The following is a 26,263-nucleotide window of genomic DNA, read 5'->3' on the forward strand; positions in this document are numbered from 1 at the left end:
AATTAATTGTTTTGGCCACAGGATTGGTGGTTTCTTTTGGTATCATTTGAAAGGGTTACACATGAAGCTTCGACAACACCTTGGTGAAACAATTTAAACAAGTGTTGTTAGTGCCATTCACAGCAGCATTCAAAACACCTGTTCAACATCATTCATATTTATCAATTTCACAATGAAAATGTGTATTTTTACTGTTGCAATCCCTAAGCACCCTGACACACTGTTCACTCAAAAGGCTAGTGGGCAGTGTAACAGGGGTGTTATATGCCAATTTAGTAATCTAATGTTTATGATCGGTTGATTGAATTTGCATGCCAATAAGACGTATTGCCGTTGGCCACGCTTGTTGATAGCGGGAGATCGAATGTCAATTCTTCCCAGTCTAATATTTACATACAAGCGGTAGGCCATGTTCTAAACTTAATCTCTGTATTCTATTCATGTAAATTAACATGTGTGGAAGTTTAGTACGTAGAGCAGCAGAGGGTCAGTCACAGCGCTTTACTCCTCCGCACGTTAGGGGTTAAATCCCTTGCTCAAGGTCGACCGAGGTTTAAATTGTACATTTCACATTTTTGAGCTAGATTAGCTTGATTTCACTTTCCAGACGCAATGAAACCAACGGAATAGTCCCAAACGTGCAAACCCAACCCGTCTGAAAATTCAAGGCAGGTTCAAGCAAATTCGATTTGAACCCAGGTGTGGAAGGCACCTGAGCAATTTGATGCTATTGTAACGTGTTAATTAAACTTACCGGAGACTAGCATTACTGCCACAACCCTATGGATATAGGCTTTAGTAAAGGATGAATTGACATGAAATGTAAATGAATAGGAATAAATTACTTTATTGTAACTATTCCGTATAAATGTTATATCAGTTTTATTGAAGCCAGCTCAGCTGCTATGCGGTTTACCGCAGAGTGTAATAAAAGTTTGAGGCAGCTATATTGCAGTCAGCAATATGAGTGGATAACATTATTGGGTATCATTTTACAATAACACCTTATAATAAAGCACTTATAATGGATTATAACTAGTTTACTCATCATTTATTAATCATTACTCCCACATTTGTACATGTTAATAAGCTACTTATTCACGCATTTATAAACACTTAACTTTTACAGTATGTCATAATGATTCGTAAGATGTTTAATATAGGTCCTTATAAAACCATTTACTAATCATTAGTTAAGTATTTTTTTGCATAACCTAAAGTGAGGGCTATTTATACTTTACAAACGTTTCGAATGACCAGTGTAATTGCGCGCAAAAAGACATGCCATTTGTGGACATTCCTGCAGTAGGCTACCTGACGCTCCTTAATGTATGTCTCAGAATAGCCTAGAACATATCAACGGTAAAAGAATAAGGAGTGTGATGCTCCTTGACGTGGGAGGGGACACACAGAGATCTCTCATCCAATCCATTTCCTTCACCAGGGTGGTCCATAATTAACTTCTGCTTGGTTGGCACTTTCGACCAGATATAAGGAGGCTGAGGCCCCAGCATCCATAAGTCAGATACCTTCTTCTTCTGTGGTAAGACTCTCTCTCTACCTCCTAAGATTTGTTTATTTGTCTCATCTTTGCGCTCAGCGTCTGAGGTAGTAACTAACTGCACTGTCTGAATTGAGTTTTACATAAATAAATGTTTTGCCTGTCTCTTGTAATATTGACAACATGCAATGAAGTGGCATTGATTTGAAATGTAAAAAAATATTTGTTTTACTTAAAATCTGGCACTTTAATTCACAGTCAAAAGTGGTGCTTCTGCACTTGTTTGTAAATTGAGGGGGGTGGTATCGAATGTAACTGGGTTTTCAGAAGTATTTATTTAAATTATTGACAGAATGTCTAGTAACATAAGTTGCTAAAAAAAAAAAAAAAAAAAAAAAAATTACCAGTTGCACCTGTAGTTGAATTGGACATGGCTGTAATGATTTGGGTTGAATGTTGGCATTCCAAATGTTTTCTAGACCTTCGGGGGCTAAATGATAAGGCTTCAGAATTCACAACACCCTAATGTTTCACAGGCTCATCCAAGAAGTACAACTTCATCTGTAGGCGGGGAAAAAGAAGGTGAGACATTGTTTGAGTCTTCATATAAAAATTATGAAAATATACTGTGAGGGATATCGCTCATCTAACTCTGCTGAATGTGGAGGAAGCACCACAGAGTCATTCTAGTTTCTTGTTTTATCTCTTTCCTAGTAATCCGTCACCATGAGTACGGACGCGGAGATGCAAATCTACGGCAAGGCTGCCTTGTACCTTCGTAAGCCTGAGAGGGAGAGGATGGAGGCACAAGCAGCACCTTTTGATTCAAAGAACGCCTGCTATGTGACAGATGTCAAGGAGCTGTACCTAAAGGGTTTGGTCACTGCCAGGGCCGATGGCAAGTGTACTGTGACAGTCACGAAACCTGATGGGACTAAGGAGGTAAGTCTGATCTGAAAAGTATTCAAGTTCAAGTTTGTGCCATTACTCTATTTCTTGAAAAAAAAAATCTTAAAAATGATTAAAAAAACAAACGATATGAAAATCAGTAACAAGACAGATTAGTATTGTTTTTGTATAAACAGAATATAACCTTCAAGCACACCATTTTTCTTACTGCTATTTAAAAATGGCATAAATTATTGATATTGATTAGTCAAGAATAACCATGTATGTGTCAATGGGTGATAACAGAGTAGTTGGATTAAATGGCAGTTTAATTTTTTGGACTAATTAAGGAGCAAAAAGCATTCAGTCATGTCCAGTTTGATCTGTGTGTAATGTAGATTTCTGACTGTTTCAGGAAGGAAAAGAGTTCAAAGAAGCAGACATCTATCAGATGAACCCCCCTAAGTACGACAAGATTGAGGACATGGCCATGATGACCTACCTGAATGAAGCCTCTGTGTTGTATAACCTCAAAGAGCGTTATGCAGCATGGATGATCTATGTAAGATACCTGTATAAACATACACACACACATACGTCAACATAAGAAATACACACACAAAGTACTACACATACATCAACATAAGAAATACACACATACAGGACTACACATACAGTGAGCTCCAAAAGTATTGGGACAGTGACACATTTTGGGGATTTGAAATGATACAATGACCATGACATTAAAGTGCAGACTGTCCGCTTTAATTTGTATGTATTGGTATTTTCATGAATATCGGGTGAACCGTTTGGAAATTACAGCACTTTATGTACATAGTCCCCCCATTTTAGTGGACCAAAAGTATCGGGACACTTGTGTATATTAAAGTAGTAAAAAGTGAAGTATTTGGTCCCATATTCTTAGCGTGTTATGATTAAATCAACGTTGTTGTTGGATGCATTTGCTGTTTTTTTTGGTTGTGTTTCAGAGTATTTTGTGGCCCAAGAAAATGAATGGTAAATAATGTATTGTATCATTTTGGAGTCACCTACTGTAAACAAGATTTGAATATGTTTCTAAATACTTCTACATTAACGTGGCTCCTACTATAATTACGGATAATCTTGAATAAATCGTGAATAATGATGAGTGAGAAAGTTACAGACGCACAAATATCACCCCCCCCCCCCCCCCCCCCCAAAAAAAAAATTATAACCTCGCCTGTTACTGTAATGGTGAGGGGTTAGCATGTCTTGGGGGTATGCTAACCTCCCCTGTTATTGTAATGGTGAGGGGTTAGCATGTCTTGGGGGTATGCTAACCTCCCCTGTTATTGTAATGGTGAGGGGTTAGCATGTCTTGGGGGTATGCTAACCTCCCCTGTTATTGTAATGGTGAGGGGTTAGCATGTCTTGGGGGTATGCTAACCTCCCCTGTTATTGTAATGGTGAGGGGTTAGCATGTCTTGGGGGTATGCTAACCTCCCCTGTTATTGTAATGGTGAGGGGTTAGCATGTATTGGGGGTATGCTAACCTCCCCTGTTATTGTAATGGTGAGGGGTTAGCATGTCTTGGGGGTATGCTAACCTCCCCTGTTATTGTAATGGGGGTATGATAAATTGACAGTCTGCTCTTTAATCTCATTGTCATTGTATCATTTCAAATCCAAAGTGCTGGAGAACAAAGGACAAAACAACTAAATATTTGTCACTGTCCCAATACTTTTCGAACTGTAAATTAAATGGTAGAATACATGCCAATACAGTAGACCAACATAAGTATACCAAAGTACACACACATCCTCACATAAATCCAGGTAAAAGTCATTCTGATTTACTAATCCCCGAATTCAAATGAATCCCTTTCATCCAGACCTACTCTGGGCTCTTCTGTGCCACGGTGAACCCCTACAAGTGGCTCCCTGTGTACGATGAAGAGGTTGTCAACGCCTACAGAGGGAAGAAGAGGATGGAGGCTCCACCCCATATCTTCTCCGTCTCTGACAACGCCTTTCAGTTCATGATGATTGGTAAGAGCTCTCATGGATGGATGGACAGATGGAATCTACTGTTTTCTCATGCATGTTAGTTTGCTGGGAATTTCATTAGTCTCCAATTGTAAAATGTTCCAAAATGAAATTCATGATGATGCTATGAATTAGAGGTCGACCGATTATGATTCTTCAACAATGATACAGATACCGGAGGACCAAAAAAAGCAGATGCCGATTAATCAGAAGATTTTTATTTATTTATTTGTAATAATGACAATTACAACAATACTGAATGAACACTTTTATTTTAACTTAATATAATACATCAATCAAATCAATTTGGCCTCAAATAAATAATGAAACATGTTCAATTTGGTTGAAATAATGCAAAAACAAAGTGTTGGAGAAGAAAGTAAAAGTGCAATATGTGCCATGTAAGAAAGCTAACGTTTCAGTTCCTTGCTCAGAACATGGGAACATATGAAAGCTGGTGGTTCCTTTTAACATGAGTCTTCAATATTCCCAGGTAAGAAGTTTTAGGTTGTAGTTATTATAGGAATTATAGGACTATTTCTCTCTATACCATTTGTACTGTATTTCATATACCTTTGACTATTGGATGTTCTTCAAGGCACTTTAGTAGTGTAACACATTAGTAGTGTGCCAGTGTAACAGTCGAGCTTCCGTCCCTCTCCTCGCCCCTACCTGGACTCGAACCAGGAACACATCGAAAACAGTCCCCCTTCGAAGCATCATTATCCATTGCCGCGGCCTTTGCAGAGCAAAGGGAACAACTACTTCAAGGTCTCAGAGCGAGTGCCGTCACCGATTGAAACGCTATTAGCTCGCACACCGCTAACTAACTAGCCATTTCACATCCTAATCTCGGGAGTTGATAGGCTTGAAGTCATAAACAGCTCAATTCTTGAAGCACAACGAAGAGCTGCTGGCAAACGTACAAAAGTGCTGAGAATGCTTACGAGCCTGCTGCTGCCTACCCCCGCTCAGTCAGACTGCTCTATTAAAATATCAAATCATAGACTTAATTATAACATAATAACACACAGAAATACGAGCCTTAGGTCATATGGTTAAATCCGGAAACTATCATTTCGAAAACAAAACGTTTATTATTTCAGTGAAATACGTAACCGTTCCGTATTTTATCTAATGGGTGGCATCCCTAAGTGTAAATATTGCTGTTACATTGTACAACCTTCAATATTATGTCATAATTTGCACAATTCTGGCAAATTAATTATGGTCTTTGTTAGGAAGAAATGGTCTTCACACAGTTCGCAACGAGCCAGGTGGCCCAAACTACTGATTGCACGGAACGCAAGTGACACAATTTCACTAGTTAAAAGAAAGTAATGTTAGCAGGAAATATTAACTAAATATTCAGGTTTAAAAATATATACTTCTGTATTGATTTTAAAGAAAGGCATTGATGTTTATGGTTAGGGACACATTGGTGCAATGACAGTGCATTTCGCGAACGTGCTTGTTAAATCATCACCTGTTTTCGAGAAGTAGGCTGTGATTCGATGAGAAATCAACAAGCACCCCATTGATTATATGCAACGCAGGTCACGCTAGATAAACTAGTAATATCATCAACCATGTGTAGTTTACTAGTGATTATGTTAAGGTTGATTGTTTTTTATCAGAGGAGTTTTATGCTAGCTAGCAACTTACCTTGGCTTCTTGCTGCACTCGCGTAACAGGTAGTCAGCCTGCCACGCAGGCTCCTCGTGGAGTGTAATGTAAGGCAGGTGGTTAGAGCGTTGGACTAGTAGCCGGAAGGTTGCAAGATCGAACCCTCGAGCTGACAAGGTAAAAATCTGTCGTTCTGCCCCTGAACAAGGCAGTTAACCCACTGTTCCTAGGCCGACATTGAAAATAAGAATTTGTTCTTAACTGACTTGCCTTGTTAAATAAAGGTAAACAAAATAAATAATGATAAATAAATAAAAAGCGGCCACAATCGGTGTCCAAAAATGCCAATTACCAATTGATATGAAAACTTTAAATCGGCCATTCCGATTAATCGGTCGACCTCTACTATGAATGCAATAATGTACCCATAATGTTGCAGGAGTATGATAAGCAAAATGTTTTTTTTTGGTTACAGATAAGGAGAACCAGTCTGTCCTGATTACGTAAGTTTTTATAAAATACATGACATTAAGAATGACCCCTGGATATGGCTATGTGCAATAATACATCAATGAGTGGGAATATTTGTTAATTATTTACTTCTGTTAGAAAACAGGTCAACAGTGTATATTCTAATGCTATTTCTTAGTGAAAGCCAATCTGACGCAATCTGTGACTAAAGAACCTCTTTCTCTGTCATATTAACCAGTGGAGAATCCGGTGCAGGAAAGACTGTCAACACCAAGCGTGTCATCCAGTACTTCGCCACCATTGCGGTATCTGGTGCCAAGAAGGAAGTAGACCCCAGCAAAATGCAGGTAGGTTGTGCCTTTTTAACACATTTCAGTTTGGTGGGCTGTGTAAAAGTTTTTCTCCAGCGGTGAATCTTGTTTCAAGAAAGGGTTTACCACTTTCTAAGCAACTTGTGTGTTTGTCTCAATCAGGGGTCTCTTGAGGATCAGATCATTGCAGCTAACCCTCTGCTGGAGTCTTACGGTAATGCCAAGACAGTGAGGAACGACAACTCGTCTCGCTTTGTAAGTATGAAGGACATACTGTGGAAGTGATATTATATTTGGAAAACATTTTTTTTCAGTAGTTCCTTATAGATATAACAGTCCAACAAACTAACATGTCAAGGGGTCCTATCAAATACCTATTTCTAACCCCCATGCTCTACTACAGGGTAAATTCATCAGGATTCACTTCCAAGCAGGCAAACTGGCTAAAGCTGATATTGAGACCTGTGAGTTGGTTTTGATTGTTTCTCAATGCTTTCTTTAATTCACACAGAATATTTTTGTGAGATCATGTCATCGTATGTAATGTTCTCATGTTCTCTCTCTCTCTCTCTCTCTGTCTCTCAGACCTGCTGGAGAAGTCCAGAGTGTCCTTCCAGCTGCCCGATGAGAGAGGCTACCACATCTTCTACCAGATGATGACAGGCCACAAACCTGAGCTAGTTGGTAAGGAAAAGTAGAGGTTAGGGGGAAACTATCCCCATCTGGGAAATCTTCTCCAGCATCACCCCAACATCAACATTATGTGAAAATTGTGCATTTCTGTGTTTTGTAGTAAACAACTATAGAGGAAGTGTTTCCAATGACATCATCAACCAATTAGTAGACAACTAGTAGATTGAAATCACTTGATGCACATCGATGATGTCATTGGAGACACTTGTCTTCCATTGGAGACACTTGTTGATGTTGGGGTGGTGCTTTATTTTATGTTGAGATGATGAGGAAGGAAGATACTGAAATGATGAATATTTTAGACATTTGTATTAAAATAATCATAGTCCATCTATTATTAATACTATTACAATGAGAACATCCAAGATAACAAGGCATCTAGACATGTTTCAGGTCTTTATAGATCTTTCATTGGAAAGACCTATCAAGTAATGCACTGTGATGCACTACTCTAGGAGCCTCAGTCCAGTTTTTTGATGCTATTTACTATGTACAACAAATATCTTTGAGTCCATCTACTGACTAAAGGAGGGAGAGATACTGTAAAGGTGGGACAGGGGAATTCTACTAGATTTAACTGAGAAGCCGTTTTCCGTTGTCGACAGAAATGACGCTCATCACTACCAACCCCTACGACTATCCCATGATCAGCCAGGGTCAGATCACTGTGGCCAGCATCAACGACAAGGAAGAGCTGGATGCCACGGATGTGAGTTATACAAAGGGCTAACCAAACTCCGGTGCAGGAGTTGTGGACTTGTGCATGTCCACAAGTCATGGAACGGGTAGGAACATTGTGCAATTCCAACTTGGTGTCAGATGGGCACCTTTGTGTTAGTTGGCATGTGTCTCAAACCACTTGTCATGCCTCCACAATTCACCTTTAAGTACATGTAAGACAAGAGAGTGCCACTAAATGTCCTGTGGAACTGTGTAAAACTGTTCGTGCTGCCACATAATAGTGTTGGCCAAAAGTAATCATGTGAAACAGAGAAGCCAGTCAATTCTATCCATCCCGTTTGTTCTGGAGTGAGCGCAGAACTGTAGTGTACTGTAACAGAGCAACCTACTGTTGAGTTCATCACTGTTGTACTTCCTTTCTAATTCCAGGATGCCATTACGATCCTGGGCTTCACTAATGATGAGAAGATGGCCATCTACAAGTTGACAGGTGCTGTAATGCATCATGGCAACTTGAAATTCAAGCAGAAGCAGCGTGAGGAGCAGGCCGAGCCAGAAGGCACAGAGGGTGAGTCGCACTCATAGATATACAGTTACAGTTACACCAGCTCTGTCGGGAGGAATGGGCCAAAATTCACCCAACATATTGTGGGAAGCATTTGGAAGGCTACCCGAAACATTTGACCCAAGTTAAACAATTTAAAGGCAATGCTACCAAATACTAATTGAGTGTATGTAAACTTCTGACCCACTGGGAATGTGATGAAGGAATTAAGAGCTGAAATAAATCATTCTCTCTACTATTATTCTGACATTTCACATTCTGAAAATAAAGTGGTGATCCTAACTGACCTAAAACAGGGAATTTTTCCATGGATTAAATGTCAGGAAATGTGAAAAACTGAGTTTAAATGTATTTGGAAATAGAAACGGTAAGACAGACAGTACCACATGAAAGTCAGTTAGGAGATAAACGATGCAGACTAAATTCCAACCTCCACAAATTATTTGAAGCAATGGTTGAGGAGGAAATTCAAAACTTATCCCACAAAAGAGTTCGATAAACTATGTTGTCAGTGTAACATCAGAAACAAGCGATCTTGAGTGCCTGAGTCTGTTGATGTTGGTTCTCTCTCCAGTGGCTGATAAAATCGGTTACCTGCTGGGCCTGAACTCAGCGGAGTTGCTGAAATGTTTGTGCTACCCCAGAGTGAAGGTCGGCAACGAGTATGTGACCAAGGGACAGACTGTGCCTCAGGTAAGGTGGTCAAACCAGCGTCAAACACTTTCTGCGCACCGTAATTCTGTTGGGGACGAGTGCATAGCTTTTTTGTTTTACAGTACTTTTGTTTTTCCATACGCTTATCACTTAATCACTAGCCATGGTCAATATCTCCAGTATTCATTTGAGGTATTATCTTTGCAGGTTTATAATGCAGTCATGGCTCTGGCCAAGTCCATCTATGAGAGGATGTTCTTGTGGATGGTCATCCGTATCAACGAGATGTTGGACACCAAGAATCCAAGGCAGTTCTATATCGGTGTGCTCGACATTGCCGGATTTGAGATCTTTGATGTGAGTACGAGACCAGAACAAGACAATTAGTTGTGATTGAGAGGGATTACAGCCTTGTACAATGAAATGATCCCTTTTGAAATTGCTTCAACAGTACAACAGTATGGAGCAACTGTGCATCAACTTCACCAATGAGAAACTGCAACAGTTTTTCAACCACACCATGTTCGTCCTTGAGCAAGAGGAGTACAAGAAGGAGGGAATTGTCTGGGAATTCATTGACTTCGGCATGGACTTGGCTGCCTGCATTGAGCTTATTGAGAAGGTAAACTGTCTGTGAAGATTATAATGGACCACAACAGCAAAGCTCATAGCAAGTGATGTGTGATATATTATCACAGAGGTACAATGTATCTGACGGTCGAGAACTCAATATGCCTCCATATATGTGACCCTAAAGGAATAGAATCCTATAATAGCATGTTTACTAAAGGAATAAATGTTTCTTAAATCTCTTTTCTTAAAGCCATTGGGCATCTTCTCCATCCTTGAAGAGGAGTGCATGTTCCCCAAGGCTTCAGACACTACCTTCAAGAACAAGTTGAACGACCAGCATCTTGGCAAAACCAAGGCATATGAGAAGCCCAAACCTGCCAAAGGCAAGGCAGAGGCCCACTTCTCTCTGGTACACTACGCCGGCACTGTGGACTACAACATCACTGGCTGGCTGGAGAAGAACAAGGACCCCCTGAACGAATCAGTTATTCTGATGTACGGGAAGGCCTCAGTCAAACTGTTGGCTGCCCTGTACCCTGCTGCCCCACCTGAGGGTAAGACTAGCGTCACGTCAAAAGATTTAACTAAGCACCAGTTAAAACTCAGACCCACATTTTCCTGAAAGGAATATTTCAGGATTTTGGCAATGATACCCTTTATATACTTCCCCAAAGTCAGATGAACTTGTGGATACCATTTCTATGTCTCTGTGTCCAGTAAGAAGGAAGTTAGTTATGTTTATTATCTATCCTGCTGCCTAGCCACTTTACCATAACTATAGACCCAGGCGGTATTAGATAGAACACCCTACCCGCCTGTGGGGACAACAACATATGGTTACCTAGGTTACCCCATTGGCTCAGAGTAAATACTTGGCCTTTTTCAAACAAAATTTACTTTTTGTCTGCTTGTTTTAGTCAATTACAAAACAACATTTATGCAAAGTACAACATGTGTAAAGATTTATTTTCAACATTGTCTACTCCAGAGTATTCTCACTACTTAAAATAATATAATATTGTAGGGCTTCCCTCATGCCCCTTTTCATGACGTTGCTAGCAGCCACATGAGTGAGTGGATGCTAGTTAGCTATCAACCTAGACCAACAATACAAACAGACTATACAGCCTCTGGTAGTGAGTGGATGCTAGTTAGCTATCAACCTAGACCAACAATACAAACAGACTATACAGCCTCTGGTAGTGAGTGGATGCTAGTTAGCTATCAACCTAAACCAACAATACAAACAGACTATACAGCCTCTGGTAGTGAGTGGATGCTAGTTAGCTATCAACCTAGACCAACAATACAAACAGACTATACAGCCTCTGGTAGTGAGTGGATGCTAGTTAGCTATCAACCTAGACCAACAATACAAACAGACTATACAGCCTCTGGTAGTGAGTAGAAATACAAAACAGACTTTACTAAACTAGTGAAATGTCTTATGGGTGATGAAATGTTTTCCACACATAAATGCTATGTGTAGCCTAATTGGACACCATGTCCCCACATTTCCGTACAGCCAAAAACCACAAGGCTCTTCTTGCAGGATCTATTTCCCTGTGGGAGCATTGTGAACCGGGTCTGGATTTTTGACCTGGTTACAACACGGGATGCTTTTTGGGATGCTTTGTTATTTCTGTATAACAAAAGATTTTACACCGGGGATCAATGGGATTTTTATTTTTCTCCACAATTTGTGGGTGTGGTCGAGGGGGAATTCAGTATTATTATGTTTATATTGACTGACTATATGTGCATATCTACCTCAATGACCTTGTACCCCTGCACATGGACTCAGTACTGGTAGCCCGTGTAAATAGCCAAGTTATTGTTACTCATTGTGTATTTTTACACACTATTTTTTCTATATTTTTCGCTCTGCATTGTTGGGAAGGGTTCACTGTTGGTCTACAACTGTTGTTTAAGAAGCATGTGACAAATACAATTTGATTTGACTTTGAATGTATCACTATTTCTCAGGGTTATTCAGATAAGAGTGTTTATCGAGTTTATAGTTATCTTTTACTTTCCCCTCATTTTAACAGATACAACCAAGAAAGGAGGCAAGAAGAAGGGTGGATCCATGCAGACTGTGTCGTCCCAGTTCAGGGTGAGCTTCTGAAATGTGTCTATTCAGTCCTTCAAAAGGAGCCTTGACGATGATCAATTATTTCTGAGAAAATGGTTTGTAACCCTCTTACAGGAGAACTTGGGCAAGCTGATGACCAACTTGAGGAGCACTCATCCTCACTTTGTGCGCTGCCTGATCCCCAACGAGTCAAAGACTCCAGGTGTATATTGAGTTAAATAGGACATCTTATCAGTACAGTATCAGTAACCTTAAAGAACCAATCTTTAACCTGTTTATGAGTATTAACAGAGACTTGGTTTGTTTTACCAGGTCTGATGGAGAACTTCCTGGTTATCCACCAGCTCAGGTGTAATGGTGTTCTGGAGGGTATCAGGATCTGCAGAAAGGGCTTCCCCAGCAGAATCATCTATGCTGACTTCAAGCAGAGGTACATGCATATAAACACTAATGTACACACAGAATTTCTGCTCCAAGGGTTTCCCGGCATCAGAATAGGCTCAGGGATTGACATAACTTTTTAGCAACTTATCCGCACCCGGAGGACACTTCAATCTAAGTCTTCTGAATGCTTGATATTGTGATCTTTTTTAATTCTCCATTCTGACAACTTAAATCTATAATCTGCTTGTCCCCAAAAAAATGTACTTGCCCCGGACAAGTGCCCTGAGGCTTACCTTTTACGTCATTTAACCAAGCTATTGCAACTTGGCATATGTTAAAAATGTCTCCTCATTCAGGTATAAAGTACTGAATGCCAGTGTCATCCCCGAGGGCCAGTTCATGGACAACAAGAAGGCTTCTGAGAAGCTACTTGGGTCCATTGATATAAATCACGAGGATTATAAGTTTGGACACACCAAGGTCAGTCAAATACAACCCAGCCATGTCTGACAACAAAACACAACAACAAAAATGTTAACGACAATGTAACTAATGGAGTATAAAGGTGGTTTGTTTTTCAAAGTCAAACATTACTAATAATATAGAAGATAAACTAAATCAGTCTACTGGTGTTGTTCCCCTCTTTTGATTCAACCCTTTCTATGTGTTACCACTGTGCTTCCATTGACAACGTTAACCTGTTTCAGGTGTTCTTCAAAGCCGGTCTGCTGGGGGTCCTGGAGGAGATGAGAGATGAGAAGCTAGCAGCTCTGGTCGGCATGGTCCAGGCTCTCAGCCGTGGATTCCTCATGAGGAAAGAATTCACCAAGATGATGGAGAGGAGGTGAGGAAGAGTAGACTTGGAAAAGCTTTCTGTGATCCACCAGTATGTAATTCATCATGATTATATACTGTATATGATGTGAGTTGATCATAATGAGAAAGTAAGTTTGGAAAGCTGTTCAGTTTTCCTTTAAATGTGTGCCTCATGAACTTAGCATAACCTGTCAGTCCTTGCATCAAGAACGCTGTCTATGAATTTAGGAAGGGGGTTGGGCAATTCCATGGAAACAGAAACTCCCGACTTTTCACTTCAAAATGTATGCCAAACAAAAAACGTTCTCAAAATTTAACAAGCCATACAAATCTAAGCACAATGATGTCAAGAATGTAAATACAGCAAATACAAAATGTAGAATTATGGTAAAATCTCATTTCGATTGATTCTGTTAACTAACTTTGTATTTGCACAGTTCTTCCTGTGAAAGTGTTTTTGTAAAATGTGTCCTTGTGCATAGAGTTGTATGGTTTGTTCAACTTTGAAATCAATGGTTTTTGTTTAGTAAATATTTTAAAGTGAAAAAACCTTTCATTATCATGCCTGGTTACAACTGTATACAAAAAGTGGGACAGGGCTCCAAATTGTTATTCTTTGACTCCCAGAATGTAGGTTTATTAAGCATGTCACTCAACATGCCACTCTATCCTTTCTGTCGACCAGAGAGGCCATCTTCTCCATCCAGTACAACATCCGCTCATTCATGAATGTGAAAACTTGGCCATGGATGAAGTTGTACTTCAAGATCAAGCCCCTGCTGAAGAGTGCTGAGACTGAGAAGGAGCTGGCCAACATGAAGGAGAACTATGAGAAGATGAAGACAGACCTGGCCAAGGCTCTGGCCAAGAAGAAGGAGTTGGAGGAAAAGATGGTGTCCCTGCTGCAAGAGAAAAACGACCTGGCACTCCAAGTCACATCTGTGAGTGAGCAACAACCCTCAAAGGGAACATTTACAAACACACACACTGTGAAAGAAGTATGTGGCTAACTCACACATTTTAATAGCCCATTAATATATTTAATCAATTTATATTGATGTGCTCTAAACTAAATGATGTCTATATTTTAATATACAAAGTGAGGCCTCTGATTTTTTTCTCCTGTTCTGAAACCAGGAATCAGAGAATCTGAACGATGCTGAGGAAAGGTGCGAGGGGCTCATCAAGAGCAAGATCCAGCTGGAGGCCAAACTCAAAGAGACGACTGAGAGGCTGGAGGATGAGGAGGAGATGAATGCTGAGTTGACTGCCAAGAAGAGGAAGCTTGAGGATGAGTGCTCTGAGCTGAAGAAGGACATTGATGACCTGGAGCTCACCCTAGCCAAAGTGGAGAAGGAGAAGCACGCCACTGAAAACAAGGTCTCGTGTTTTTACCAGAGACAGTCTAACCACCAAACAATAATCAACTGAAAACATAGCTTAACAGAAATGGAATTCAAGTCGTATTGTGGGTGCAGGAAAAATGAAAAATAGTAGAATTTAAGTTGCGGAGTACTTCTCACACTCATTGCATGTTCCCCACTTCATTATGAGTTCCATTCAGTACACTGGCGTGGTGTACACCGGTTGAATATATAAGTACAGTACTTGTTGACATTTCTAATCTGAATGAAACTAATGCAGGTAATTAACAAAATAAAACACTTGAGTGAATGAGGGATACAAAAGCAGGTGCTTCAACACGGTTGGTTCATGAAAAAAAAATGAAGCAATTAACATTCCATCATGGTTAGTGTCATGTATAAAAATGCCCAGGAGTCAATTATTTTGTCTACAACGGTTAGAGGAGATCTCAGTGACTTTGAAAGAGGAGTACAGGGGTTTTAAAGGGTGTGTATGTGTTTGAATATCTCAGTGCCCAGATCTCAACCGGATTGAACACTTCTAGGAGATTCTGGTGTGGTGCCTGAGACATTTTCCACAACCATCAACAAAACACCAAATTAGGACATTTCTTGTGGAAGAATGTTGTTACATCCCTCCAATAGAGTTATAGACACTTGTAGAATCTGTCAAAGAGCATTGAAGCTGATTTGGCAGCTCGTGGTGGCCAAACACACTATGTTGGTGTTTTATTTTTTGGGGGCAGTTACCTGTACATCAAACCACTGTAAATGTCCCCTTCATGGTGAAGAGACCAAAGACAAATTTTGTTTTCCGGTTTTCAGGTTAAAAACCTGACAGAGGAGATGGCGTCTATGGATGAGAGTGTTGCCAAGCTGACCAAGGAGAAGAAAGCCCTCCAAGAGGCCCACCAGCAGACACTGGACGACCTGCAGTCAGAGGAGGACAAAGTCAACACTCTGACCAAGGCCAAGACCAAGCTGGAACAGCAAGTGGACGACGTGAGAGGAGTTTGACATTTTGGCCATGATAGTATGTGAGATGATATTATCTTCAGTTGTTAAGATTTTAACATTGTGGTTATATCTTATAGCTTGAGGGTTCTCTGGAGCAAGAGAAGAAGCTCCGTATGGACCTTGAGAGAGCCAAGAGAAAGCTGGAGGGAGATCTGAAACTGGCCCAGGAGTCCATAATGGACCTGGAGAATGACAAGCAGCAAGCCGATGAGAAAATCAAGAAGTAAACACACAGTATTACCTGCCATATTGATCAAAATAATGGTTGTTCTTGACTAATTCTTGTAATTATAAATTACCATTTGCATGTGATTCTTGATAGAAAACTGAATGGTATGATACTCTCTCTTTTCATTATCAAACCAAAACAATGCAATCTACGTGTTTGTGTTTCTTAGAAAGGAGTTTGAGACCAGCCAGCTCCTCAGCAAGGTTGAGGATGAACAGTCTCTGGGAGCTCAGTTGCAGAAGAAGATCAAGGAACTCCAGGTACAGTACAGGATCTCAGCTCCAGTACAGGAAAGCCAACACCTGAATCATTTCCTTCATTTCCTGAAAACAATTAATCTGGTAGCATACATTTTTCCTGGTGCTTCTTACTGTTGCTTCTTACCATTGTAAAGATGGTGCTTCTTACCGTTGTGGTTTTGGTTCCTGCATGGGAAAGTTTCTACTGAATATATTAGTGGAACTGGCTTTGTGTGAACACATTCAATTGTTTCAACTGCATTGTAGTGTTCATTCCTCCTGGTCCTGCCCCCTGTTCTAGGCCCGTATTGAGGAGCTGGAGGAGGAAATTGAGGCTGAGCGTGCTGCCAGGGCTAAGGTTGAGAAGCAGAGGGCCGATCTCTCCAGGGAACTTGAGGAGATCAGCGAGAGGCTGGAGGAGGCCGGTGGCGCCACTGCTGCTCAGATTGAGATGAACAAGAAGCGTGAGGCTGAGTTCCAGAAGCTGCGTCGTGATCTTGAAGAGTCCACTTTGCAGCATGAGGCCACAGCCGCCGCTCTGCGCAAGAAGCAGGCCGACAGCGTGGCTGAGCTCGGGGAGCAGATCGACAACCTGCAACGCGTCAAGCAGAAGCTAGAGAAGGAGAAGAGCGAGTACAAGATGGAGATTGATGACCTCTCCAGCAACATGGAGGCCGTCGCCAAGGCTAAGGTGAGTAGTGATATTTTGATGAAGCAGCGTTGAGGAGGGTCAAAATACATTACCATTCAAGCGAACTGCAGCTGACAGGAGTCCCATATATAAAGTAATGATGGAACATATTTCACTAACAGGGCAATCTGGAGAAGATGTGCCGTACTCTTGAGGACCAGCTGAGTGAGCTCAAGACTAAGAATGATGAGAATTCTCGCCAGATCAACGACATCAGTGGACAGAGGGCCAGACTCCTGACAGAAAATGGTACCATCATCAACAATGAACAACAAGCAAATGGTTTCCTTCAGTAAAAGACAATAACATGTATTGTAGGATATATCCTGATAGTCCAGTCCACAATAGTTTCTAGCATCATATTCACGACATAACATTGCCCTACGATACCTAAAAATACATTTTCAATCTTAGGAGGTCAGACACCCAATTAACAAGGTATCCCTCTATCCCTGCAGGTGAGTTTGGACGCCAGCTGGAGGAGAAGGAAGCCCTGGTGTCTCAGCTGACCAGAGGAAAACAGGCCTTCATCCAACAGGTTGAGGAGCTGAAGAGGCAGATTGAGGAGGAGGTCAAGGTAAGGGACATAAAACGGACACTACCGATCACAGAGTTAACAGCCATATCGTCATATAGATGGTGCCTACGCCACCCTCAGAGACTTCTACTGTCATTTGCTGTACTATCTCTCTAATATCTCTTTGTTGTTCTCTTTCACAGGCTAAAAACGCCCTGGCCCACGGTGTCCAGTCTGCCCGCCATGACTGTGACCTCCTGAGAGAGCAGTTTGAGGAGGAGCAGGAGGCCAAGGCAGAGCTGCAGCGCGGCATGTCCAAGGCCAACAGTGAGGTGGCTCAGTGGAGGACTAAGTATGAAACTGATGCCATCCAACGCACAGAGGAGCTGGAGGAGGCCAAGTGAGTCACATGCAACAGCAACAACTCAACTATAGGGTGTGGATGGTGAGGGTCCATATGTAACATTCCTATACCTTCTGTCGTCAAACAGGAAGAAGCTGGCCCAGCGACTGCAGGATGCTGAGGAGACCATTGAGGCGACCAACTCCAAGTGCGCCTCCCTGGAGAAGACCAAGCAGAGGCTGCAGGGAGAGGTGGAGGACCTCATGATTGACGTTGAGAGAGCCAACGCAATGGCCGCCAACCTAGACAAGAAGCAGCGGAACTTTGACAAGGTGCAAATAAATAAACCTCACGCTAGGTTCTGCTATATGATTAATTGTAGTGTAATTGTAGCATATTTCTGATTCAAAACTCTTCATCAATCCCTTCTAATGAAAATCACATGGATTTCCATAGGTCCTGGCAGAGTGGAAGCAGAAATATGAGGAGAGCCAGGCTGAGCTGGAAGGAGCTCAGAAGGAGGCTCGCTCTATGAGCACTGAACTCTTCAAGATGAAGAACTCCTACGAGGAGGCTCTGGATCATCTGGAGACTCTGAAGAGAGAGAACAAGAACCTGCAACGTGAGCATTTGACAGCAGTTTTACTTGGCTCATGTTTGACTGGGGTAATGAAGATGGAGAAAACTGTAACCATTAACATTTTGATAACACCATTTTTGAACGGTATAAAATATCCTTTTTTGAACTTGTAATCGGTATTCCTTTGAAAAACCCAAGGAAGCAGGAGCAATTAGATTTGCAAGACCATATGAACTACTGAGTAAAAAATGAATAAATCATTATGATTCAATGTCAACTTGAGTGCATTGGAGATATCCACTGAAAATCTCTACCAAGTCTAAACTGCTCTTGTGCTTGTGTGTGCAGAGGAGATCTCTGATCTGACTGAGCAGATCGGAGAGACTGGCAAGAGCATCCATGAGTTGGAGAAGGCCAAGAAGACCGTGGAGACAGAGAAGTCTGAGATCCAGACCGCTCTGGAGGAGGCGGAGGTACAAACTGCAGCTGTTTGATGGGAAAAGCAGTGTAACAATAGCCAGCTTCAGTTCAATGCTCCCTGTATTTGTGTTTATTGTAGTTATATATATTTAATTCCTTGTGTTATTCACATCCAAATGTATTGAACACAATTTACCCGACTGCTTCTCCTTGTCCAGGGAACACTGGAGCACGAAGAATCCAAGATTCTGCGTGTGCAGCTGGAGCTGAACCAGATCAAGGGTGAGGTGGACAGGAAGCTGGCTGAGAAGGACGAGGAGATGGAGCAGATCAAGAGGAGCAGCCAGAGGATGGTTGACTCCATGCAGAGCACCCTGGACTCTGAGGTCAGGAGCAGGAATGACGCCCTGAGGGTGAAGAAGAAGATGGAGGGAGACCTGAACGAGATGGAGATCCAGCTGAGCCACTCCAACAGGCAGGCCGCTGAGGCCCAGAAACAGCTGAGGAACGTCCAGGGACTGCTCAAGGTAAAGGGACTGGGATATCAGGCTCAAACATCTGAACATGGGGAGGGATTTGTTTGTGAATCTGTAGAAAATAATGGAACAGAGCAATTGAATAGTGTTGACTAATATACTGTAGAAAGGTAGGGATATAGGGGAAATTCTTACCAATGAACAGTTCTATCACCAATCCTATCGCCTCTACTTCCACAAGTCCTAATGAACCTATGTCATTTTGAACCCCAGGATGCCCAATTGCACCTTGATGACGCTGTCCGTGCCTCAGAGGACATGAAGGAACAGGTAGCCATGGTGGAGCGCAGGAACGGTCTGATGGTGGCTGAAATTGAGGAGCTGAGAGTTGCTCTGGAGCAGACTGAGAGAGGCCGCAAAGTGGCTGAAACTGAGCTGGTAGATGCCAGCGAGCGCGTTGGACTGCTGCACTCCCAGGTACGGAGCCATTTCTCAATAAACTCAACCAAGCATACCTTTCCCGCCTTGTAAGTTATCTTGAGATTCAAACAAATGGTCTTGTTTCATCTTCCAGAACACCAGCCTTCTGAACACCAAGAAGAAGCTGGAGACTGACCTGGTGCAGGTGCAGGGAGAGGTTGAGGACATTGTCCAGGAGGCTAGAAATGCAGAGGAGAAGGCCAAGAAGGCCATCACTGACGTGAGTCTTTATGATCTATTGAATTACATCCACATGATTTGTCACCAAGGGCCAATGGTAGCTGAGCTAATTTACAACAACAAAGATCTCAGAGGGACGTTATGATTGGTGCCAATTGGTGCATAAATTAAACAAACTACCATTCCAGGCGGCCATGATGGCTGAGGAGCTGAAGAAGGAGCAGGACACCAGTTCTCACCTGGAGAGGATGAAGAAGAACCTGGAGGTCACAGTCAAGGACCTGCAGCACCGACTGGATGAGGCTGAGAATCTGGCCATGAAGGGAGGCAAGAAGCAGCTCCAGAAACTGGAGTCCAGGGTGAGTTAACAGCAGGGTGGATTAGGTTGAATTATGTCTTGCATAGCCATACTTCGAAATCACATTGTCATCACACCTTGGAGGTCTGGATAATTTTGTATTAGCCGAAATGCCTAGAATGGTCCGCTGGAAGCTCCATTTTTATTGGATGTTACATTTCCAGAACCCCCCCCCCCCCCCCCAAATTAAGGCATTACAACTCCTTTGAACACTCTCTGCCCAAGCAAGTCTTTTGATTTTTTCGGCGTGTTGTGAGGCGTCAATGATTTACACCAGATTTACACCCCTTTTTTTTTTAGCAAATTCATGCCACTTTCATCAGGCTTTCCGAATTATATACAGTGCATCCGGGAAAGTTTTTCAGAACCCTTTACTTCAACATGTTGTTACGTTACAGCCTTACTCCAAAAGGGATTCAATCTTTTTTTTCATCATCAATCTACACACGATACCCCATAATGACAAAGAAAAAACAGGTTTTCAGAAATGTTTGCTAATTTATTATAAATAAAAAAGTTGAAATATCACATTTACATAATTATTCAGACCCTTTACTCAGTACTTTGTTGAAGCACCTTTGGCAGCGATTACAGCATTGAGTCGTCTTGGGTATGACGCTACAAGCTTGGCACATATGTATTTGGGGAGTTTCTCCAATTCTTCTCTGCAGATCCTCTTAGGTTGGATGGGGAGCATCGCTGCACAGCTATTTTCAGGTCTCTCCAGAGATGTTCGATTGGGTTCAAGTCTGTGCTCTGGCTGGGCCACATTCAGAGACTTGTCCCGAAGCCACTCCTGCATTCTCTTGGCTGTGTGCTTAGGGTTGTTGTCCTTTTGGAAATCCTGAGTGCTCTGGAGAAGGTTTTTGTCAAGGATCTCTCTGTACTTTGCTCCCTTCACCTTTCCCTGACTAGTCTCCCTGCAGCTGAAAAACCTCTCCACATCATGATGCTTCCACCACCATGCTTCACCGTAGGGATGGTGCCAGGTTTCCTCCAGATGTTACGCTTGGCATTCAGGCCAAAGAGTTCAATCTTGGTTTCTTCAGACCAGAGAATCTCATGGCACTGCCAACTTTGGGACCTTATATAGACAGGTGTATGACTTTCCAAATCATGTCCAATCAATTGATTTTACCACAGGTGGATTCCAATCAAGATGTAGAAACATCTCAAGGATGATCAATGGAAAGAGGATACAACTTAGCTCAATTTCGAGTCTCATAGCAAAGGGTCTGAATACTTATGTAAATAAGGTATTTGTGTTTAGTTTTATAATACATTTGCGAACATAAAAAAAAAAAAGTTTTTGTTTTGTCATTATGGGGTATTGTGATGTCATCTTGGGGTATTGTGATGTCATTATGGGGTATTGTGATGTCATCTTGGGGTATTGTGATGTCATTATGGGGTATTGTGATGTCATCTTGGGGTATTGTGATGTCATTATGGGGTATTGTGATGTCAGATTGACGAGGAGAAAATAAGGCTGTAACGTAACTAAATGTGGAAAAGGGGAAAGGGTCTGAATACTTTCTGAATGCACTGTAACAATAGACAGGAGCATTGCGTAATGACTTTTTCTGTCTATAACCAAACTACATAATGAAAAGCTGTTATCAATACAGACCCCCTCAATAAAAATTGTAAAAGTACATAGGAACAGACAACAATTTTGCCTCCTTGACTGAGTAGAAGAATATACATCTGTTTAACAAAGATTTGTTATATCTGATTTCACCCCCTCAAACAAATGCCTACGTTCATTTATTTCACAAAGGTGCGCGAGCTCGAGACTGAGGTGGAGGCCGAGCAGAGAAGAGGTGCAGACGCAGTCAAGGGAGTCCGCAAGTATGAGCGCAGAGTCAAGGAGCTCACTTACCAGGTAAGAGAAAGCACCTTCTTCAAACACTTCCCACTGAGCACACTGGTTAAATCAACATCGTTTCCACCGCATTTCAATGAAAATACATTGAACCAATGTGAAATAGATGTTGATTTGATGCCTTTGCCCAGTGGGTAGACACAAACACAGACAGGTTTGTGTATAAAACTATTGGGCTTTGATTCTTTGATCTTCTCCCACAGACTGAGGAGGACAAGAAGAACGTTGTCAGACTTCAGGACCTGGTAGATAAGCTCCAGATGAAAGTGAAGGCCTACAAGAGACAGGCTGAGGAAGCGGTGAGCACCCTTCATTAGTCAAATACTCTGAAAGCATACATTCAAAAACATATTTCTTCCCTAGGAGACATTACAAGTTGAAGTAAGTGTTGCTACTGCACATCAGCCACCAATGACTCAATTGATAGTGCAAGTAATTGCTGAAGAAATTATGCACATTTTTTGAGTTACTCCCATGTCTACATTTGACCAACTTGAAGGAGGGGGACTAGTCTAGTGGTCGAGCTGGATCACATACAGCCTTCTTTAAGTATTCACCCCCATTGGATGTTTTCACATTTTGTTGTGTTACAAAGTGGGATTGAAATAGTTATTTTTTTTAGGGGAGGTCACAAACTCTACATAATGTCAAAGTGAATAGAAAAGATGTAATTGAGCTGAGTCCGATTTTTTTTTTACTTTAAAATGCCAAACAAAAAAAACATTGATTTATACATTTTAACATAGCAACCAACTCTATGCACAATTACTATTTTTAACAATTTACACTATTAAAAAAAATAATAAATTAATTACACATTTACTGGAAAAACTGTGCAGATGCAAAGTTTGGTAAGAGAATTACGGTAAAATGTCCAAAAAATGTTTTAATCCGTTAATTGTCGTTCTTCCTGGGTCGTTCCACTTGATTTGAATCACCTTTTGATTTGAACATAACTTGCCATACATATTTAGAAGTGGTAGAAGATATGGTAGAACATATTTAGAAGTGGTAGAAGATATGGTAGAACATATTTGGAAGTGGTAGAAGATATGTTAGAACATATTTAGAAGTGGTAGAAGATATGGTAGAACATATTTAGAAGTGGTAGAAGATATGGTAGAACATATTTAAAAGTGGTAGAAGATATGGTAGAACATATTTAGAAGTGGTAGAACATATTTAGAAGTGGTAGAAGATATGGTAGAACATATTTAGAAGTGGTAGAACATATTTAGAAGTGGTAGAACATATTTAGAAGTGGTAGAAGATATGGTAGAACATATTTAGAAGTGGTAGAACATATTTAGAAGTGGTAGAACATATTTAGAAGTGGTAGAAGATATGGTAGAACATATTTAGAAGTGGTAGAACATATTTAGAAGTGGTAGAAGTGGTCAGAAAGTTACTTTTTGGAACTGAATGTCAAAACATTATGAAGATAGGGGTATTAAAAGTTAAAACCTACTTTGACCTCACTACCATGAGACAGCCATATTTTCCTCATTGGAAAAGATAAAAGGTTGAGTTTGATATCATTGGAAAGCTTACAAAACTATTCTAGAATTTGTATGGTGTATCAATACACACCAGTCAATACAAAGATAAAGGCGTCCTTCTTAACTCAGTTGCCGAAGAGAAAGGAAACCACTCAGGGATATCACCATGAGGCCAATGGTGATTTTAAAACAGTTACAGAGTTTAATGGCTGTGATAGGAGAAAACTGAGGATAGGATAAACAACATTGTAGTTAATTCACAATGCTAATCTAATTGACAGAGTGAAAAGAAGGAAGCCTGCACAGAATATTCCTAAACATGCATCCTGTTTGCAACAAAGGCACTAAAGTAAAACTGCAAAAAAATGTGGCAAAGGAATAAACGTTTTTTTCCGGAATAAAAAGTGTTAGGTTTGGGGCAAATCAAACCCAACACATCACTGAGTACCACTCTCAATATTTTCAAGCATGATGATGGCTGCATCATGTTACTGGTATGCTTGTCATCGACAAGTGCGAGGGAGTTTTTCGGGGGGGGGGGGGGGGATGGAGCTAAGCACAGGCACAATCATAGAGGGAAAACCTGATTCAGTCCCGCTTTCCACCTGACACTGGGAGATGAATTTACCTTTCAGCAAGACAACCTAAAACACAAGGTCAAATCTACACTGCAGTCGCCTACCAGGTAGACAGTGAACATTCCTGAGTGGCCTAGTTACAGTTTTGACATATAATTGCTTAGACATATATTGTGAGACTAGAAAATGGCTGTCTAGCGATGATCAACAACCAAATTGACTGAGCTTGAATAATTTTCTGAAGAAAAATAGGCAAGTATTGCACAATTCAGATGTGCAAAGCTCCTATAGACTTAGGATAGCCCAAAAAATACTCTTATTGTAATTGTTGCTAAATTAATTTGTTTATAGCATGTGTTGACTCAGGGGAGTGAATACTTATCTAGTCAAGATATAGTGTTTTATTTTTCAATAATTCTTAAAAGATGTTCCATCACATATATAATAAAATATATAATCACGAGTTCATTTACAAAATATACCCCAAAACGCAATTGTGTCACTCATTTGGAATGGATAACATTGCTTAGTTCATCATCAACAATAATTCATATATTTGCCAGTTTTATGTACAATTGATTAACACTTTGCGTGATGATCCCTTCCAAGACAGTTTGAAGAATATTTCTCCATAAATAATGTCATGAGAAATCATACCACATGATGAAAACAAATCAAAATGTTACCAGTTCAACTGAAAAAAAACATACTCCATATGGTTTTGCATATGTTCCAGACAATTATGTGTAGCTTGTTGACAATTAAACAATTTTAAAACCATTTTAATACCACTTTGTAACACAAAATGTGAAGAGGGGTGAATACTTACAATAGGCACTGGAGGCAGTGGTTGGATGCACATTTACGACACCCACTTTCTCTACTGTATCATCTATCTCCCTATATACAGTGCAATCCTAAATCTGTCAATGAAAATAAAAATTTAATTAAAATACCTTAAAAAAAATATATATTAATTTGCTACCTGAAGCTTCAAACTTTGAATGCTGATGTTGTGCTCTCCCTCTCTGTTCCTCACACAGGAGGAACAAGCCAACGGCCACATGTCTAAGTTCCGGAAGGTTCAGCATGAACTGGAGGAGGCTGAGGAGCGTGCTGACATCGCTGAGACTCAAGTCAACAAGCTCAGAGCCAAGACCCGCGACACTGGAAAGGTACAGAGCTGCCACTAATTCTACATCTGACTCATTCTCAGATATGACCACATCAACACCACCTCTGATTCAGTCTTCACAGAAGTCAATAAATCCTCTTACACTCAATGAAACATATTTAAGATACACTATATACACAAAAGTATGTGGACACCCCTTCAAAATAGTGGATTTGGTTATTCAGCCACACCAGTTGCTGCCAGGTGTATAGAATCCGTGCACAAAGCCATGCAATCTCCATAGACAAACATTGGCAAAACTGAGGAGCTCAGTGACTTTCAACATGGCATCGTCATAGGATGCCACTTTTCCAACAAGTCATTTCTAAAATGTCTGCCCTGCTAGAGCTGCCCGGTCAACTGTAAGTGCTGTTATTGTGAAGTGGAAACGTCTAAGAGCAACAACGGCTCAGCCGCGAAGTGGTAGGCCACAAGCTCACACGTAGCGTGTAAAAAATATTCTGTCTTCGGGTTGCAACACTCACTACCAAGTTCCAAACTGCCTCTGGAAGAAATGTCAGAACAAGAACTGTTCGTCGTGAGCTTCATGAAATGGAGTGTCCACATACTTTTGAATACATAGAGTATATATTGCATGTTCATTGTTAATACTGATCCATTCTTTTCTTTCTTCTCACAGGGAAAAGAAGTTGCTGAATAAACAAGACCGAAGTCTTATATCATTTTCCTGTGTTGCATAAAATATGATTTTCATGGTGAAAATGATTGTTGATTAAAAACATGTAGGCCTACATACCTCTTGTGACGTTGGATTTATTACTCAGCAAACAGTTTTTTCATACCATAAAAATACTGTACTTTAATTAAAGGAGCAATCTGGTATTCCAACAACAACAAAGCGGTCATTTTTTGGGGGGGGGTTAAACAGCTGTGGGATGAAGCTGGAGAAATGCAACCACTTTCAAATTCATAGACAGCTATGGATTC

At 40.9% G+C, this 26,263-nt stretch overlaps 2 protein-coding genes across 2 annotated transcripts in view; both read left to right on the top strand.

Moving 5' to 3' along the window:
• The window catches only part of LOC110530827 (myosin heavy chain, fast skeletal muscle), a 72,023-nt gene extending 45,954 nt beyond the window's left edge, over positions 1-26,069 (top strand). The window contains exon 42 of the mRNA XM_090182914.1: positions 25,989-26,069. The gene's annotated coding sequence lies outside the window, so the exon portion shown is untranslated. The remainder of the gene's footprint in view (positions 1-25,988) is intronic.
• Positions 1,404-26,069, top strand: LOC110530826 (myosin heavy chain, fast skeletal muscle). Its single transcript, XM_021614109.3, has 41 exons — positions 1,404-1,543; positions 2,038-2,083; positions 2,216-2,443; positions 2,805-2,951; positions 4,263-4,419; positions 6,518-6,545; positions 6,752-6,860; positions 6,987-7,079; positions 7,228-7,288; positions 7,410-7,508; positions 8,123-8,226; positions 8,628-8,766; positions 9,338-9,456; positions 9,625-9,774; positions 9,869-10,039; positions 10,241-10,544; positions 12,042-12,106; positions 12,200-12,287; positions 12,398-12,515; positions 12,826-12,949; positions 13,177-13,313; positions 13,971-14,226; positions 14,423-14,665; positions 15,475-15,651; positions 15,744-15,889; positions 16,065-16,155; positions 16,436-16,825; positions 16,948-17,074; positions 17,284-17,402; positions 17,546-17,742; positions 17,834-18,017; positions 18,142-18,307; positions 18,614-18,738; positions 18,904-19,212; positions 19,435-19,638; positions 19,736-19,861; positions 20,010-20,180; positions 21,960-22,064; positions 22,268-22,363; positions 25,185-25,316; positions 25,956-26,069. Exons 3-41 carry the CDS (start codon positions 2,228-2,230, stop codon positions 25,974-25,976), a joined length of 5,814 nt encoding a protein of 1,937 aa, XP_021469784.3. The 5' UTR covers positions 1,404-1,543; positions 2,038-2,083; positions 2,216-2,227; the 3' UTR covers positions 25,977-26,069.
• Positions 26,070-26,263: the final 194 nt, after the last annotated feature.

Source organism: Oncorhynchus mykiss, chromosome 8 (genome assembly GCF_057628025.1).
Source record: "Oncorhynchus mykiss isolate SJ-2025 chromosome 8, ASM5762802v1, whole genome shotgun sequence".
In the NCBI taxonomy this organism is placed as follows: domain Eukaryota; kingdom Metazoa; phylum Chordata; class Actinopteri; order Salmoniformes; family Salmonidae; genus Oncorhynchus; species Oncorhynchus mykiss.